This window comes from Pavona decussata, unplaced genomic scaffold, assembly GCF_977016875.1.
Source record: "Pavona decussata unplaced genomic scaffold, jaPavDecu1.1 SCAFFOLD_302, whole genome shotgun sequence".
Taxonomy (NCBI): domain Eukaryota; kingdom Metazoa; phylum Cnidaria; class Anthozoa; order Scleractinia; family Agariciidae; genus Pavona; species Pavona decussata.
Window position 1 is genome coordinate 1,444,331 of NW_028145698.1, and position 13,183 is coordinate 1,457,513.

The 13,183-nt window shown below is 38.3% G+C and overlaps 2 protein-coding genes across 2 annotated transcripts in view; one reads left to right on the forward strand and one right to left on the reverse strand.

The window, feature by feature from the left end:
• The window catches only part of LOC146454408 (uncharacterized), a 204,412-nt gene that overhangs the window by 155,995 nt on the left and 35,234 nt on the right, over positions 1–13,183 (forward strand). Inside the window, exon 14 of the mRNA XM_085095547.1 lies at positions 4,209–4,280. Coding sequence (XP_084951673.1) covers positions 4,209–4,280 — 72 coding nt within the window. The remainder of the gene's footprint in view (positions 1–4,208; positions 4,281–13,183) is intronic.
• LOC146454414 (uncharacterized) lies at positions 7,709–10,867 on the reverse strand. Its single transcript, XM_085095569.1, has 2 exons — positions 10,768–10,867; positions 7,709–9,482 (listed from the first exon to the last, which is right to left on the reverse strand). Exons 1-2 carry the CDS (start codon positions 10,789–10,791, stop codon positions 9,132–9,134), a joined length of 375 nt encoding a protein of 124 aa, XP_084951695.1. The 5' UTR covers positions 10,792–10,867; the 3' UTR covers positions 7,709–9,131.

The following is a 13,183-nucleotide window of genomic DNA, read 5'->3' on the forward strand; positions in this document are numbered from 1 at the left end:
TTTACCCTCGGATTGTAGAGTAGCTTAATGCAGCTAATATCTCCGAGCATTTTCCCACCCAACCATGATAATATACGCACAAAGACCAGACCACAACACCGGGAACTACGCCCCCTACTCTTTGCGAACAGTGAGTGGGTTCTTTAAAGTCCCACAGAGTTATTTACAAACAAGGATTGTGAGACGGGGCCTACGGTTTATCGTCCTTATCCGAGAGGACTAGAAAGTCTAACCATTTGCAGATGTCAGAGCAAAGGCAGCACTTTCTCCTCAGTTATTTAAAGACCCTAAGTGGTGGTCCGGCCGGGGTTTGAACCCGCACCTCCCGCACGGTAGTCCGGCACTCTACCAACTGAGCTAACCGGTCGGAGGTGATGTAGCGTGGCTTTATGTCATGTTTGTTACGTCGGAGCCTTCTACTGGTCTCGTTATTGGTGATCCAATATGAGTCTGGCGTGATATCTTTGGACTAAATATGTCCTGGTTTCCGCTCATCTGAACTGTCAGCGGTGAACCGGATGAGCTGACTTGGCAGGTACATATTGTTGCCCTGCTTCAATGACTTCAGATGTGCTGAACACTTGTTGCTAACGTGGGTCTTCTGTTGATCAGTTAGAGGCGCTGGTATCATAGCCATGCTGAGACGGGTGTTGATTCGCCTATTATGGAACAGTTCAGCAGGTAATGGTAGAGTGTCACTCACAGGAGTGTCAAGGTAAGTTTTCAGAGTTTTGATGATGTCGATGTCACTGGCACTCTTCTTTAGGTTCTGTTTGATTGTTGCAACTGCCCTTTCTGCTCTTCCATTGGCTTGATGGTAGTATGGGCTGGATGTTACGTGTCCAAGCTGGTTACAAAAGCGTCGGAAGTTGTTAGATCTAAAGCATGGGCCGTTGTTAGAAATGATCTCCTCAGGCAGTCCAAACTTCCTGTGACAGTTCCGGTTGTCTCGCTCTCAAGAGTATCATAAGTGAGAAAGCCAGAGAAGTACTCAACTGTCGCTAAGGCATGTTTACCTCGAAAGTCAACCAAACCCATGCCAAGGATTTCCATTAGACGTGTTGCTGAGAGCTGTCTCTTTTGAGGTCTGGGCATCTTGTTGCGATGCCTTTGGCATTTATCACACTTGTGAACCATGTCTGTAAATGTCATCCTGTATTTTTTGGCCAACAGACAGTGCGTCTTGCACGTTGAAGCATTGAAGTGTGACCTTGATGTGCGTCATGTAGGCGATTGAGAGTTGCAGTTCTCACACTTGTAGGAATAACAACTCTGTTGCCTCTCATTATGATTCCGTCAAGAATTGTCAATTTATCACGGAAACACCAGTATGGATGCAGATGCAGATGCTTCAGGACTTGTGCAATGCTGACGTCTAAACCAGGGATTTCTCTGGTGCTGCCTTGTTCAACAAGACGAGAGAGTGTATCAACAAGAAGCACACTCTTGGATCCAATGTACACCACTGGGATGTCCTATTTGGGGAGACGCAATAACATCCTCTGCAATCTGGCTGGAGCAAGGCTAATTGGTTTCAGAAGGATGTTCTGTAGGGGTTTGTGATCAGTGTGTACGATGGGTTTCCACCCAAAAGTGTAGTGTGCAGTTTCTCGCAGGCAAACAGGACTGCCAACAGTTCCCGTTTTATATTGGAGTAGTTAGCTTCAGCAGGAGTAAGTGCCTTACTGATAAAAAGTACAGGTTTGCCGTCTTGGATACAGAACGGCACCAAAGCCTTTCAGAGATGCATCGGTTTTAATAACAGCTGACTTGTTGGGTTCATAGTGAGTAAGCTGAACAGCATTAGTAATCTCATTCTTGATGGTGTCTAGTTACTTTTGCATATCGCTCGTCCATAAAAAAATGCACGTCACGTTTTAGCAGGCCTCGCATCAGATGTGTTGTTTGGGATAAATGTTGACATGAAATTCACTGTACCAAGGAGGCTTTGTAGCTCTTGCCTATCTTGAGGAGCAGCTAGCATTGCAATGCTGTTGACTTTCTTTGGAAACGGTTTTACTCCCTGTGGAGTGATGATACATCCAAAGTACTCGACTTCCTGTTTCTTGATGCAGCACCTATTTGGGTTAAATTTCAGCCCTGCTTTGCATGCTCGCTCATTTAGGTGAATATCGTGACGTTCCCCTGTGGACCCTTGCACTTTAACATCATCTGCACCGGGAAATGTGCCAGGGACACCAGAAATAACCTGATCAATTTCTTTACAGAAGATTTCAGATGACGCTTAGAGCCCAAAGGGTAAGTACACAAAGCAGTATTTCTTAAAGGGTGTGTTAAATGCGGTGAGAATTTGACTCTTTTCATCAAGTTTTTTAGTCCAGTAGCCACTTTCTGCGTCAGGGTGGAGAAGTACTGGCCATTTTCGAAACTGTGAAGAGCCTCCTCCCACGACGCAGTGTAGTGAACATTGCAGATCAGGTACTTGTTTAGGTTTCTTGGATCAAGACACAAGCGTAGAGATCTATCTCTCTTAACGACAGTTACTATATTGTGAACCCACTCAGTCGTTTCTGCGCTGGGTCGGATGATTCCTTCTTGCTCCATCTTGTCCAGTTCCTTCTTAAGTTCTGGCATAATGCTTTATGGTACAGCAAGAGGGGGAAAGCTGAACTGGTTTTGCATAAGGGGAGACCTTTAGGCTAGCCTCACCCTCAAAAAGACCCACTTGACCGTCAAAGGTTTCTGGGAATATTTGTTTCAAATGTTTTAGAGGGTCACCTGTTTCCCTCCCAAGAAGTAGATGTTCCTTCCACTTCCTTTTAAGCTTGTGATAATCAACTTCTGATTCATCAGTAATGTAAACGGCCTTTTCTTGGTTGGGTTCCAAAGATACACTTTGAAGTGTGCATATAGGAGAGATAGTTACAAGCTTAAACATTTTGCAAAAATCAAGACCAAGAATAAGATCATAGTCATGTTTAGTGACGTAAAACTTGGCCTTCTTGGTGATCTCATTCCAAGTTACATTGACAAATACAGTTCCACAGTTCTGAAGATCTGCTCCTAACATACCACGAATGACAGCATTACTAGGTTTAAGGTGTTTTATTGACAGTCCAATTTGTGGAAGCATTGTCCAACCTCATTGTCTGACAAAGACTAGCGCTAAGCAGTCCAAACGTCCCAAATTATATCTCAAGGTGATTACATCGTGAGACAAACGATAATAACTTGCTTTTTTAAAATTGTTTTGATTATACTCTAATTTAGAGGATTATAACTGCATGTGTGTAGTAGTTTAAAAGTTTGATTGAAAGTTTTTGACTCAGTTCCGTAAAGGTGATGCTCGCTCACGAAATATCTTGGTTATTGTATGAAACAAACAGATTTAATCTCATCGTCCGACAAATTTCATTCTGCCGTGGGACTGATACGCACAGAGGACGTAAAACGTAGTAAGGACACCAGTCACCCTTATCGCCTGCGGCTCGAAGTGTACTTCTTATTTCTTACCAGTTAAGGTTCATGGTTGATAATTTCGAATGTGGGTCATTCCTAAATCGCATTCAGTTTTGAGAAGACGGTAATTAAATATCTTACATTTGGGATTCAAGCGAATGCTGCCTCTACTGTTGACCAGTTTAAGGTCACGCAGGATCGCACTCTTGCCCTCATTATACATGTATTTATAGCGCAGCTGCAGCGTGCGCTCAGAGCATCATGGGTAACAAAATATAGTATCCTATCAATGCCTGAAATCTGGGTTTTGATTACGACTTCACTGTGCGTCCGTCAGTCCGTACGCTCCACCACAGGGCAACCAATGCGAATGACACACCTAAGTATGTGAAGCCTGCGCCGCTGACGTTCGTTTATTTGGCAGGAAGTTGTATGGCCAACTGCTTTTTGAATGAACAGTTTTTAGGACAACAGAATACCCTATTCTTACCCTATATTTTGTTTAAAGCCTTTCATGATAGGAGAAAACTCAACGATTAACATGAACAAATGATAAGTAAAAGAAGCTCGATTATCATGTACATGTTGGTATAAAATTTACTTAGCCTTTGGCTCCTTTGAGGATTAATGATTTTCAAATAAGGCTTTGCGATTATTATTCATTTAGACAAAAAATAAATTGGTTAACCTACAGTAGTAAATATGGACATGTGTAGCTTATACTACACAACTTAAGTAAGAATAAGTCACATATTAGCAATCATCAAGATGTGATTTTTTGTTGACAGGAACTTGGCTGACAACGAGCTGAAGGAACTGCCCAAAGGAGTTTTTGCTAACAATACCCAGCTGCGGGACCTGTAAGTATAACTCCTTTTGTCTGTAAAATAATAATCGCGTGGCTGGTGTTGCTTAAAAAGAAATGTTGCGTTTGTGTCTCCTATAATAAATAACAGTTTGCAAATGGTAGTACATACTCTGTATACACTGGTTGTTCCGCTGTAATTACCTTTGAGAAATTTCAATATATTTTCTGCAATCAGGATTAGTAGTTAGATGTTTGAGGGTATCAGCTCACTTTTCAAAAAATGATAAAAAAATCCCATACAAATCCTTATAAATCCAATATTTTTCCTAAACCCCATAAACCACACATTATCTCACCCCAATAACTACATAAAATACTATTTCAGCCTTTGAATTCAACCCTAAACTCAAAAACCTAAATTTAGGTTTCTCAAAAACCTAAATTTAGGTTTTTCAAAACCGGTTTAAACCGGTTATTCAATTTTATGTAACCTTATTTATATTCGAAAAATGAGTAACACCTTTGATCACAATGATAAAACATATTTTATTCATCCAACATTTGAAAATTACGGAGCCTCAGATGATGGTTACATAATCAACCGAAAAAGATTGGAACCAAGAAAAGGATATTTGTCTGAGAACGGCTATTTTATAATTTCTCCGGGACGTAACAATACATGCCCCGCTCATCGATTCGTCTATGAGGCCGTAAATCAGACACATATTCCGTCTAAAATACAGGTAAATCACATTGATTCCAATCGCCAGAACAATTCAATTGAAAATTTGCAATTGGTAACAGCCTCTGAAAATATGAAACACATGCACAAAGCCAGAAAAGCCTTTTTTAACAGCTCATACTCTGAAGAAGAATTGCAAACAGTCAATAGATTAATGGAATTTCCACCAATGGAAGACAATGATTGTGAGTTTACACGCACAGAAAACAGGTTAATCAATAAGATGTATTACAGAATGTGTCACGATATGGACGACACTGATTTTCCACTTTACAGGGATTAATGATGTTGAATACAAGGCTAATTTAATCAACATTTTGATTTGACTATGAATGATGTGGTTTTGGAAGACAGTTTTGATACAAAGTCAATTCTTAAACTATATGAAGAGATAATTATAGTATACATTATTGGTAAAAAAAGTGAGAAAATAAAAATTAGAGAAAATATATGAGACCTCCAATTTCATGAAAATTAAATGGAATTGAAGGCCTTGATGCCACATAAAATGAAACAAGCAAAAAGGGACCGATCCAGTATCCCATCATTGCAAAATCTGGATGTGGTTGAGACTGTTGGTTCTCAATATACTATGTCAAACCCAACACATAATATTATCATATCCGACAAAGCATATATGGATTATGTGTCTGGTGAGAATTCATTATTACCAAAAACGGTCAAAAATTATGTTATTTATAATGAAAAAAGATATTATACACATCCAATTTATACCAATTATGCGGCTTCAAAGTCTGGTAAGGTAATCAATTGTCAAACAATGAGAAAATTAATTGGTCGTAAAAATTATAATGGTTATATGCAAATTTTTTTGAAAATGAATAATAAGAAACAAAAAACAAATTTTGTACATAGATTCGTTTATGAATGCTTTCATGGTATTATTCCAGATGGTAAGGTAATTGACCATATAAATGACATTAGAGATGATAATCGAATTAAGAATTTACAAATTATGACACAACAAGAAAATTGTTTGAAATCAGCAAAGAATCGAGATTATGGATTTGCAGCTAATAATCATAAAAATGTAAAATGTGTGAAAGCAACAAATTGTGAAACAAATGAAATCAATTATTATCACAGCACATACAAAGCTGGAAAAGAATTAGGAATTAATCCTGGTCTTATTAAAATGGTTGCTGAGGGATTAAATAAATGCAAAACTGGAATTACATGACATTCCTCACATTCAGAAATGTGAGGAAGCGCTATCTTCAGCGATTCAAAAAGAATTAATGGGATTTTATACAAAAATGGGAAAAGCAATAAACTCTGCAGTGTAGAACTTCTAATACTCACAGGCAGACAATGCGATTCTAAAGGCCGCGTATTTACAATACAACAAGAACGTTTTATTTGAAAACATCTAACTTGTAGAGTAAAATCTTACAGTCCTAAATCTGGTCAAGTCGACAACCTACACCCTAGTCTACAGTAATAGTTAATTGCAATTAGACATAATGTACTGAAACGTACTGGCGTCTCAAAGAGGCACCAACCCCCTTCCCCCCACCCTTTCCCCTTAGGAAGGCCTGAAACTCAGGTTGAAAAAGGCGTCGACGTGCGAATGAAGAGGTAGTTGAATACACAAAAATATCCATAGGTCTAACCAAGCCAGGACAAAAAAAAACTACCTATAACAAGAAAAATAGCAAGTTTAAAACTGATCCCAAAAAGTCCTTGGCACTATTGTAACTTCTAAACCTAAAAATCCTTCCTTTGAGGCCACACCCCTAAAAGTAAAACAATTTTTCCTAGTCTTGAAAATAAACACAATAATAAGATCCTAATTACATACATATATATGTATAATTATATTGAGCTAAGTTGTGTAACTCCATACAAGAGTGTTGCAGTTTTCAATTAACAATCTGTAGTATTACAGAAAGAATTGTATAAAGCATGCCATCATTTTCTAGATAAAAAATTAATCTTTTGTTCTTTAACAGAAGCTAAATTGTATTTTATTTAAAGAGTACTTAAGGAGTAATAACGTTAACCTGAGCTTGAGTCTTAGACCTGAGTTACGGTAACTCAAAATGGGTAAACAACTGCTACTCTTATCGTGGTATGATATTAATTTGAAAAACTGGTATCAGCCCACTTTGATGCATTCAAAGAAGACCTATATTGTCTCTTCCATTCTCTTTAAATAGGTCCAGCTTAACAAGACTTTTACCTACAGAACTCCTGTTGCTAACAGTATTATGTCATACTTCACTATTTTGTAGCATTTTCTAAAGTACTGATGTACCTAGGCAAGACGTCCTAGGGCGAACAAATCTAACTTTCAAAAATTGCCATTGTTCATGGCCGGCTAAGGCATTTTACATCGCCTAGTCGGGCAGGTGTGTGGCTTTCTCCCAGGTCCTCCCAAATTATTTCCTTTCTGCGATGTAACCGAAATGGATAGACCGAGATGAAAGACAGAAAGAGACCTAGGAACTAGGCTACATTTCGCCCTCAACTGGCTAAACTCAAAGGAAGGGAGGTAGATTACCCACCTTTTTCTCCAAATCAGAGAGAATCCAGCCTTTCTTTATAATTTGACCTAAATAATTACTGTTAATGAAGACAAAAATGCTACAAAATAGAAAATGTTGACATACATTGTGCTTATTCACATCACGGAAATTCTAATAAATGAACACACCATGTTTTGCATATCGACAACTGTGAACTACTTTTCAAGGCGAAGTGTGTCCATGCAAATGGCCTAGCTAGACCAAATATGATTGTGAATAGAAAACTTTCAAATCTTTCTGATGCAACAAACATGGCCAAACAGCTAATCTGAATTTCCAAGATATGATGTTAAGCAATGTTTCCTAGTAACAACATCATAATTTACTTACCTTTAAGAATCTCCCTCGTGAAAATACATCATGGTACATAGATACATGTATAGAATTAGCAGAAAGTGCGCTGGATTGAACACACTATCTGCTTCTCAACTCCATTAATTTCCTCATATGCAGCAGCAAACTTACAATGGCATCTTTGCACAGGCATAAAGTTTGCAGGTCCAGGTTGATTAAAAGTTCTTAATTTCCAGATCTCCACAGGGCGACGATAAAGTTCCCTCTGCGAATCCTCTTTGTAGCAGTTGACACATGCAAAAACATGCTTCCGGTAGATATCCTCTTCGAATTGGATGGTTCTCACTACGAAAAATTTTAGAAAGCCAGGTCTAATCGCTGCTGTAGGTTTAATTTCATCATCATGATCTGCCCATGAAGCCATCACCCTTGCTGATCGAAGGGACCTGCATTCCAACATACATGTAGAACTAATCTTCTCTCCAGCTAATATGATAGAACTATATTTTCTACACATTTCACTGACCATGCCCTGTTCTATGTGCTTCTCAGGGTACATAGCTTGGTAGGTTTCTGCTAGGAGCTGGTGATCATCGGAATCCAAAGGCATCAATTTGTATGCACTTGGCAGCTTAAGGCAGTTTATGTCTTACCAGTCACTGATGCCCAGTCGTCCATGAGCTGACATATGCATCTCATCTACTAAAGGCTTTAAAAATGGGTTTTATACTCTTGGGCATAGTTTCCATATCTGGTATGACACCAACAAGAATTACATTCTCCCACTTAAAGCGCTCTTCCCTTGGTAAGTTGAGTAGGACAAGTAAATTACTCCCACTGAAACATCACTTCGTCTTCAATAGGGCTGAAACCAGTCCACATTTAAGCCAAATGCTAACCTTCTTGGTGATTTTAAGAAGTCTTGTCCTTTGAACGTTAAAAAATCCTTCCATACTTGGCCATCATAAATATCACTGATAAGCCCATTTGTAACTTCTCGCTGTCTCCAATGCTCACACTTGTCGGCAAAGTTGTGCCTTTTCAGCAAGGTCTCAAGCTGGTTTATCACGCTGTTAAAACAGTACACTTTAAAAGGATAAAGACATTCCTTTCCGTTTGACGGCACAACTCTTTTTGCCAGCCTCGCTCCACATTCCCTTGCTCCCTTACCCTTCTTAAAAGCTTTGTGCGTACAGCACTTTGCAACAATCCTTGAATCCTCCAATTCGTTGAGTGTAGTCACCAGGGTCAAACAGGGATGAGCAGTTGGGACACACCACGTATTTAACAAAATCATCATGGTCAAGTTAACCAGTTGTCATTGATAGAACATAAAGGGAAGTTGGGAACATAGTGCAGAATTTAACAAGATATCCACAATGACATGTTGTGCCAACCAGATGCAAGAACTGAAAAAGGAAACGAAGAAGCCATTCAAGCCCATTGTTGCTAATCTTGCAATTTGCTTGCTAGAGAAGGATAAAAAGAACGTCAACCACTGGAGCAGGGATGTCATTTTCTTGGAGACTGTAGACTTTTCACGTGGTTCTGGGAGAGGCTGTTCTTTGCCTAAGTCATCAAGAATTGCCTCAGGAAAATCATCCCAAAATTCAGGCTCTTCATCTTCTGCATTTTCTTCCTCATCTACTTTTTGAGCATCTTTCTCATCCTGTAGAAAAAAGGATAACTGTCTTTATTACATAGGGGGCATTAAGTTACTGAATGCCAATTGGTCGAAACAGAGGGCATTTTCTTGCCACTGATTATCTGAGCACCCAATTTCTACATTTAGTCGGTTTCTTCATAATGTGCTGCGGCAACAATGACTTCTTTCAAGTTCTTTGGGGTTTGACTTTTTAAACCAAATTGTGCCAAAAAAATACTTGGAAATTAAGTGCTACAGCAACAAAGGAAATTCCTCAAAGTGAACTTTCATTTCTTACAAGAAACAGCAAAAAAATTATTTGTTGCACGACTTCGCAATTTGCAAAAACTTTGAAAATACATATGAAAATGAATCCTTAATTCTACTCGGCCTCATGCGATTACATAACATTGCATTGGTGTACTGCAATAATTAATTTTTTTTCTGTTAAAAATCACTCCAAAGAAGACAATGAAGTTTGAGTGATTTGAATGAAATATACAAATGTTATTAATAATTTGTCCTGAGTTTTGGAATTCTCTTAACATTTATGTCTTTACCAGAGCAGGAAAATAACATTTTCTGTAAGATTATTCCAGTTGAGTTTCCGATGCTCTCTTTTCCAGTCGAGTAATCACAGTGCTCCTCATGAGACTTTCGCTGCATTCAGACTAGGTGTTTAGGTAACATTCTTTGGAACAGGCAATAGTCTGAACATACAGACGATAGCTTTTGTTTGGTGTTCAAGTGAAAATCTCAGTACCATGATCAATCACAGGTAGTGCAATGACACTGGTCATTACCATGGGTACTCGTCTGTCAGTTGCCATGCTTTTCCCCTGTGCTTCCCGACAGTAAACAAAATGGAGATTGTTATATTGACAAATAAGAATATGACTGCTCCTTGGGCACCAAGCATTAAGTGGCTGGGCACAGGGCCCTGGCATGGTCACCTAGTCTGAACAGGGCCTTAGTACTTAGTACTTAGTTCCCGCCCCACCTCCAAAAAAATTAAAAAATTCTTAAACCAAAACTCTACAAATCTAAAATAATATACTTATGTATTATTCCAAAGAGATTATACAAGGTCGTTACATAATGTACTTTATAATAATAATTATTATTTTCGTTCCTTTCTTTAGCCTTTTTAATATAAATTTTAATCATAATTATTTGATTTTTGTCTAACATGTCAATGGACCCTAGTTCTTGTACAATGTAACTCTACTCTCAAGAAGACTTTTTTTTTTGCTTATTTCAGTTGGTGATCAACAAGCATTTAATTAACATTTGTAATAATAACACTAACCTCTACAAATTTTTGTGATTCCATGTTTGGAGAGTTTGTTTCGTGATCAGGCACACCAGAACTGCTTTCATAATGCTCAGCACTGGAAGACTCTGAAGATAAACCAATCAAACAAAGAGTACAAAATTAAACCTTGACATAAATCAACTTTGTTTAACGAGGGGGACACTTAACAGTCTGACGACTGACAAACCTGTGGCCCTCAGATTCCAGATTGAATTGGAATTTGGAAATGTTGCTTTTTGTGGAGGGTTGAAAACCAGAGAACCCGGAGAAAAACCCTTAAAGCGAGGACGAGAACCAATAACAAACTTAACCCACATGACGTAGAGTCCGGGAATCGAACCCGGTTCACATTGATGGAAGGCAAGTGCTCTCATCACTGTGCCATCCCTGCTCCCCCATTTCTTATCTAGTCAAAATGTAATGTAATCCCAGCCTTCTTGTTAAGATTAGTGAAAGGAGGTAATTTTAATTTGCAATAGCAAGTGGATGCCACCTTGCTAATGTCTCTCAGGGAATGATACGAATGAGATGGCCACAGGAAGGATGGAAACCAAACATGAGCTTCAGCATGGTTTTTGACCAAAGAAATATGCTCAAACCAAGAGTGATTTCTTTAAAGGCAATGGTTTTCAAAGCAGGGCTTCTGATAGGGTGCAAAAAAAATTTGGAAATTATGCGACACTTTTAAGTCTCATTATGCGGCAAGAAAGGTCTATTATGCGGCAAATTATGCGATTTCATTTTAGCTAATTTAACCTTGTTTTATTAGGTCAAAGAGGAGCATAATCCATTTTTTGCTGTTCAAGAAGCAATTAGAGCACGGAAAAATGAAGAAACAGCTGAAATGAATCATTTGTTGCCTCATTTCAAATTATTGAAAATCAGATATTGCTAATTTGGTCAAGTCAGCGTTTTGCTTCCCAACTGCATTTTTTTCCGCATTCCGCTTGTGTGACTCAGCTTCAAGGTCACAAACTTTCGAAGATGATCAACCACTATGTTGCACGAAGAGCAAAACAACAGACCATCGTCAACATGAAACGTTCCTTCGGGGTACTTTCTTGCCCTGTCTTTCGCCGAAATATTTACGGGAAGGTGCGATCTTTTTTTTCTCCTGTGAAGAAGCGCTCAGCGTTTTAACAACAAACTTATCCATAATGAGGATGTTTGTTTCAATTAAAACAAAATAACTACATATTGCAAGCGGCTATCGAGCAGTTTTCACGCCAATACCTTCATCGCAAGTATGAAGGGATCAAATGACATCTTTAAAATATACCAATGATTGTGATTGGTGTATTTACATAAAAGGATTGTTCATTCTGTGCCAATGATCACTCGCTTAATATTGAAAACCAGCACCAGGTCCCCAGCATGCAAAATGAAGCACAGAACGCCTGTTTGTTCGCTTGTTCAACGAACGAATGCTTTCAGGTGATTTTTGACGCCTTTTGAAAGAACAAACTCCATGAGATAACGTTTAAATTGTTGGAGAGCTTAACATTAAGCGAAATTTTTGCTCTTTTTTTTCTTAAATTGTGCGATTTTGTACAAATTCTGCGATTTTTCATGAATTCTGCGATTTGTTGCGATTTTAGGTCAATTATGCGAAATCGCAACATCGCATAATATCAGAAGCCCTGTCAAAGTGATATTATCTGCTGGATGGTTTAATACTATTTATGAGAAGGAAATTCCCAAAAGAATGATGAGTGTTTTCAAAATAAGATGAATTTTGAAAGCAGTTTTTCACAATAGTCGGTACAGAAGCACATTAATGTCACCATGCCCATAAGTCTGCAGAGTGGCTAAATTTGGGAATGTGTTTGGGATCAGAAAAAGAACAGATATTGGTTCTCTCTTGGTTTCAGAAGACCGATTTTATTATAAAATGGAACACCTTGTGGATCAGTTCTCAATTTTTAACAAATATGTTTTCATTTAATTACAATAATATTGAGATACATGTCTGTGGAACTCAGAATGGAAAGTCATATCCCTGCCAAAATAGAGGACATGGAGGTCTTCTAGGCAACAAAAATCCATTTTGCATTCAGACTTGAAAGAATCTAAATTCTGCTCAAAAATCAAAACCAAGCCTCGGACTTCAAACAGATTTTACAAGACCTGGTAAATCACTACAGTATGGAAATTTTCTGTTTTGTTTCAAAATATGTTGATATGCTTTTTTTACTGTAGTGTAAGTGATCTGATCGTTTGAGGCAAAATTCTTTAACCGCTGTAATTAGCCTCACATACTGTACTTTAAGCCCAAGCAAGTGCCTTGAATAGTGTCTGCGTAAATTATGTGTGTGTTTGCATGTACGCAATAAAATTGCTCATTGTTCTACTTCCAAAAGCATAAGTATTGTTTATTTGAAAATTTTTGGCATGAGAAGCTTTTGTTGAT

Coding starts and splice junctions, on each gene's coding strand:
- LOC146454414 (XM_085095569.1), bottom strand. CDS start 10,791: ATGGAATCACAAAAATTTGTAGAG. Junction 9,483..10,767: donor AATCACAAAAATTTGTAGAG/GTTAGTGTTATT, acceptor TTTTTTCTACAG/GATGAGAAAGATGCTCAAAA.